Source organism: Montipora capricornis, chromosome 13 (assembly GCF_036669925.1).
Source record: "Montipora capricornis isolate CH-2021 chromosome 13, ASM3666992v2, whole genome shotgun sequence".
NCBI lineage: Eukaryota > Metazoa > Cnidaria > Anthozoa > Scleractinia > Acroporidae > Montipora > Montipora capricornis.
This window is the reverse complement of record NC_090895.1, coordinates 47,628,078-47,633,077: the sequence shown is the minus strand read 5'-3', so window position 1 is coordinate 47,633,077 and position 5,000 is coordinate 47,628,078. Positions and strand designations below refer to the sequence as shown.

The window sequence follows — 5,000 nt, the reverse complement described above, 5'->3', positions numbered from 1 at the left end:
TGCTTTTCATATCAGCTGTCCAGAAAACGCTGTGTTTTGAGGGTGGTCAAATCATGGTTGGACCAGCTGTAATACAGGTACAAAACCTCCAAAAACAACAGTAACAATGAATATGTTGCAAAGATAGTACTTGCTGCACCATCATGAAAGATGTTGAACACTGTAGCCAGTTGTTGTACATATTGACTTGACTTTTAATAATAATTAGTTTTTGTTTATTTTCCTTATCATTTTGTTTATTTTCCTTACTCATGGCAATTAAAAGAATCACAACTCTGTTCAACTTTTTATTCAGGATTCATTCAAACTTGGGGGTGTTTTAATAATATTTTGAGATGGACTTGTTCCAGTTTATTAAGTTGCTGCGCCAATTCAATATTAAATAGTTTAAGACAGGAAAGTGTAAGTGTTGCAGTGAAGTGGATAGTGAAATTTTGATGTAAGGGACACCTTAAAAAGACTAACATTATACGCTGTTATTGTTACAGAATGACAGTTCCTTTTTAGTAATAAGCGAGGTTATACAAAATCTTTTCTTACGTTGACAGTAAAAGCGAACTTTTTTGCTTTCAAGGGAGCATCAGGGGCATCTATTACCCAGACAATCACATTAGATCCTGACAAAGTTTGCAGAGAATCACAGATATATCAGCTCAAGCCTGATGACAAGTTACTTGATTATCACAAAGCTATAAATGAAGCTGCGTTTGATATTGCTCTGAAGAATCCAACTTTGCTGTGCTCTAAATTGGAATTGCAAAAGCAAGCGAGAACTAAAGTCCATGAAGATGGATTCGCTTACAAGAAGAAAAATTCAAGATCGAAAGAATTTGGTTCTGCATCTGGAAGTGAGCCTAAACAAGAGCGTACTAGCCAAGATTTTAGACAGAAGAGGATAGAGCAGTTGCAAGAGGACTTAAGAGAAGTTGACATACAAGTTAGTTACGCTGTTAAGCAACGTGAACGATGTGCTAATGTAAAGGAGTTCAGCAAAGCACTTGATGTTTCAAAGGAGTTGGATGAACTGAGAAAAAAGAAAAGAAAATACCAAGAGGAATTGACTTTACTACAGCGAAAAGAGTCTGTTACAAAGCGAGTAAAGAAGTGCAGAGACAGCAAAAAAGGAGGTGAGGCTGCACCACAAGCTGACTTACGTCAGTTTCTGAAACCGGGTGAAAGTGTTGAAGAATTGGCAAAAGGGCGGAACAAAGAAGCCATGGAGACTGAAAAGGCTACAGTGGAAGTCGACAACAAAGATGTCACAGAGATTGAAAACCCTACAATGGCAGGCTGGGAACCGGCTGCAGCCCGTGGCCAAGCTACAGAACAAGACAAGAGAATTCAAGACCTAGTTGTTGCACGTGACTGTGATGACATAAAAAAGCTTGAGGCCAACAAAGAGGGACATTTGAAAGAAAACTGTGAGGATTTTTAGTTTCCCCACTGATTTACAACAGAACAGCCAGTGCAAATGTGAACCAGTGGGGGTTGTTGGAACTATAAACGAGGGAACATTTGTTAAGTTTGTGAGAAATGTTCGTTTAAACCTCAGTGATCAGAACACACGCTCACAGGATGATCAGTTGCGTTTCTCACGTATGACAGCTGTCTCTTTAGAAGAGTATAGAAGGTATCGAGCCGAATATTGCACTAGGTATCACAAAGAACAGTGTGTGGAATGTGATGCACTGATCAACATGGCGTTGCACATATCTCAGAAAGGAATAGTTAAAGTGTTTGACGTTTACAAGAGTCAGTTTCCTGAAAAGAAATATCAATCCGACAAGGCGGTGAGAAGACTTATGCAGTTACCCGTTGTTATTTTCAAGCAGCAACATCTCTACGTCACGGAATTAAGGTCAGATGTGGATTACAAAACTTTCGTTGACTGGATTGCAAGGACAATGCCAGATGAAAAGAGTGTGAAGCATATGAGCAAGGAAACTCTGAAATCTTTGTGCGAGTTGGCATCAACTGAGTCTGATAGAAGACTCATACAATCTGCTGCAACTTGGGGGTTATCTGGCAAGCAAGCCAAGAAAAAGTATGGTATAGACAATAACACTCTCAAAATTAACCAAGTTAAAGAGGCAATTGCGAATGCACAAGAGATTCACGATGAGATCATTAAGCTTGCGCAACTTCAAGAAACAGCTCTTTTACAATCCATGGGTATTGAAGACAGTGTGTCAGACACTGAAAGTTTTGAAGGCGAGAGTGACTTAGAAAGTGTAATTGAAAGCGATTCTGATGAAAACGATAGAAACAGTAAAAGTAGTGTTTCCACAGTACATGGTGAAAGCAAAGCTGCAGATGAGGGACAATCATCCAACCATTCTACTGGCAACACAAGATTTAATCCAGATGACCTGTCCAAAGATGTTGCTGGTGTTGTGAATCCAGCACCACCAAATGAGACACTACTGTCGTGGCTTAGAGACAACAGCTTAAACTGGTTTTCCTTTTTTGATGATGTTGCACAATATTTAAAGTTCTATAGCCCAGAAGTTCTTCATCAAGTGTTACTAAATTTCACTTATTATTTGTCAACAAGCGACTGTGATCTAACTGAGGAAGAGGAGAGAGCTGTCGAAGTCTCACGGCAGGCGTTTCTCGAATTCCAGCGGCATGAGCCAATATTGATCGAAGGAAATGAAGTGGTATCTGACACCGAAATTGAAGAATCTACCACACCCATGCTCAGAGAGATTCCTTCACTTGTTTCTAAGGAAGGATTAGATTGCATCCAAAAAGCAAGAGCAGCTATCAAAAGGAAAGGAAAAAGAGATGCTGCTAAATTGAAAGCAGCCAACAGCGTGTTGAAAAGAAAAGTAACAAAAAAAGTTAGCCGTATCATTAAAGAACACCCGACAATTGGCAGTGACATCGAGGAATTTGTCAAATCGAAAAAGGTGGGCGCTGATGCTTGGAGAAGAACAGGCGTTTTAACATTTGATGGAAATCGTACCAGGGGCAAGCAAGTTACGTACAAAGCTATCCAGGACCATCTCCAAGAAAAATACTCGTGTAAAATTGGTTATGGAACTGTGGTCCAGCTTTGTGTCGTACGAAGTAAGCGCCGCATCTCTGCCAAAAGGTACAAGGGCGTGGCTAAAGTTACATGCAGGAAATCAAGAAAGGGGTTTTCCGTAAAGCTTAATCCAGATGCTCACTGGAGTAGTGCATTGTATAAAGGACTTGATTCTATACAGCTGAAAGACGGGAGGAACAAACTCTTACTCAATCGTGATGATCAGGCGGGGTTTAGACTGGACACAACATTTACTCACAGACAGGGTAAATGTTTAACACTTGAAAATGCGCCATCGTTAACAACCAGAACAGACTTCATGAATCCATATTCATCCTTGCTTCAAACAACCTCCTACCTTTTCATGAAGTCCGACACAACAGAGAAGGCTTGTGCTGGAGTGGTCAAGCCGCATTTCAACTTTCCAAAGAACGCCACACAGCACATAATTGACCTCGAAATGCTTGAAAGCAGAATGCCCAATTACTTTGATGACAAGCCCATAGAATGCATACGGGTTGATGGGGCAACTGACGAAGGACCAGGTCACCTGGAGGTACAGTTTCTGTGGACTGAAAGGCACTTGCTCAAGCAGAAAGTGTGTACAGTTGTTTCTTCAAGGCATAGTGGGGGATCATACCTTAATGAAGTAGAGTTGATGAACGGTTGTATAGCCAAGGCTCACGGAAACCTCTTTATTCCTTCAACCTTAGCTGGAAGTAATTTCGACAGCAATGGCCTGAATGCGAAGAAATTAAACGAGAATATGGATATTGCAACTGACGTATATATTGATCGGGTTGATGGAGCACCGTGCTGTGGAACCATATTAAAACTGCATACTGGGGGCAAAAATGAAACCATGTCTGAAAGACGGGAAAGCCTTCTGGTGTTTCTTAAAGGTAGTGCAAACGACAAGAAACAGTTGAAGAAGAACAGGCCAGACCTTTATGAGTACTTTGAGCGTGTCTGGATGGTTAGAGAGAACCACATGAAGAAAGATCTGCCAGGGAACTATTTGTTTATGTTGAATCTGTGTTATCAAATCGGATGCCCCCACCCTTTGTGTCATGACGAGACCGTCCGAAAAGATGAGAAATGGTTTGAAGATGGACCACCACTGACATATTTGCCGATACCTATTCCTGATCCCAAACGTCCTTGGGGAGGCAACTGCAAAGAATGTACACATTTGTGTTCTGGCCACTACCTAAGGCCCAAAGAACATGCAGAGTTTGTCAGAGAACATGGTCTAATGCTGTCAAAGCCTCCTAGTATTGTAATAAAAGAGGAGTTTTACGATTCCGTGAAAAGGGGAAGGACTTTGTCAGAGGAGAAGATCTTGGACGTCGCTAAGAAGACTCTTCTGCCATTAGAAGAACTTAAAATGCATGTGGATCATCTTCGACTAACAGCAGAAAGAAGGAAGGAGGGTGCGAGAAAGGCAGCAACCACCCGAAAAACCAAAGCAGCGTCAACGAGAAAAAAGAAGAAATCTAACACAGCTGGCGGTGAGCAGCCGAGTGAGTACTTGAATTTCCTGCAATGTTAAATTGCTTTTTCAAACTGTTTTTCAATAGTATCGAAAGTCGCAATTTTTGGTGATTTCCTTTATTTATATCATCACCAGAAGCCCGTCCTGCAGATACAACTGTTTGGTGTTGGTGTGAATAGGTCGAGTATGGGGATATGCTGCTTTGTGAAGGTGATGCCTGCCCAATAAAGTGGTTTCATTTTGATTGTATCGGCCTCTTATTCAGTCCTGCATTTTCCTGGTTTTGCCCTGACTGTAATGGTGAGTAGCTTTTACAATTACAGATTATGGTATTTTAGATTTTGCTCTTACAGCAGTTTTGGATGTTCTACAACTTTAGCGAATGTTGTAAACAAACATTTTCAGAGAAGAACGTTTAGTTTTCAGTGGTTTCGGTAAAAGCAATAAGCCATATCAGTGTGGGGAATAACAAAT

At 40.9% G+C, this 5,000-nt stretch overlaps 2 protein-coding genes and 1 long non-coding RNA gene across 3 annotated transcripts in view; all 3 read left to right on the top strand.

Annotated features, from left to right (window-relative positions):
• Nucleotides 1-1,436, top strand: part of LOC138029613 (uncharacterized) — a 4,252-nt gene extending 2,816 nt beyond the window's left edge. Inside the window, exons 5-6 of the mRNA XM_068877308.1 lie at nucleotides 16-77; nucleotides 575-1,436. Coding sequence (XP_068733409.1) covers nucleotides 16-77; nucleotides 575-1,435 — 923 coding nt within the window. The 3' untranslated portion in view covers nucleotide 1,436. The remainder of the gene's footprint in view (nucleotides 1-15; nucleotides 78-574) is intronic.
• An 8-nt stretch (nucleotides 1,437-1,444) lies between these two features.
• On the top strand, nucleotides 1,445-4,705 carry LOC138030902 (uncharacterized). Its single transcript, XM_068878759.1, has 2 exons — nucleotides 1,445-4,554; nucleotides 4,662-4,705. Exons 1-2 carry the CDS (start codon nucleotides 1,599-1,601, stop codon nucleotides 4,703-4,705), a joined length of 3,000 nt encoding a protein of 999 aa, XP_068734860.1. The 5' UTR covers nucleotides 1,445-1,598.
• The window catches only part of LOC138029611 (uncharacterized), a 772-nt gene continuing 477 nt past the window's right edge, over nucleotides 4,706-5,000 (top strand). The window contains exon 1 of the long non-coding RNA XR_011127896.1: nucleotides 4,706-4,826. This is a non-coding gene — a long non-coding RNA (uncharacterized lncRNA). The remainder of the gene's footprint in view (nucleotides 4,827-5,000) is intronic.

Excerpts from the sequence above, each read along its gene's own strand:
- LOC138030902 (XM_068878759.1), top strand. The coding sequence starts at position 1,599 with ATGACAGCTGTCTCTTTAGAAGAGTATAGAAGGTATCGAGCCGAATAT. Across the intron at positions 4,555-4,661 it reads AGCTGGCGGTGAGCAGCCGA|AAGCCCGTCCTGCAGATACA; the intron begins GTGAGTACTTGA and ends TATCATCACCAG.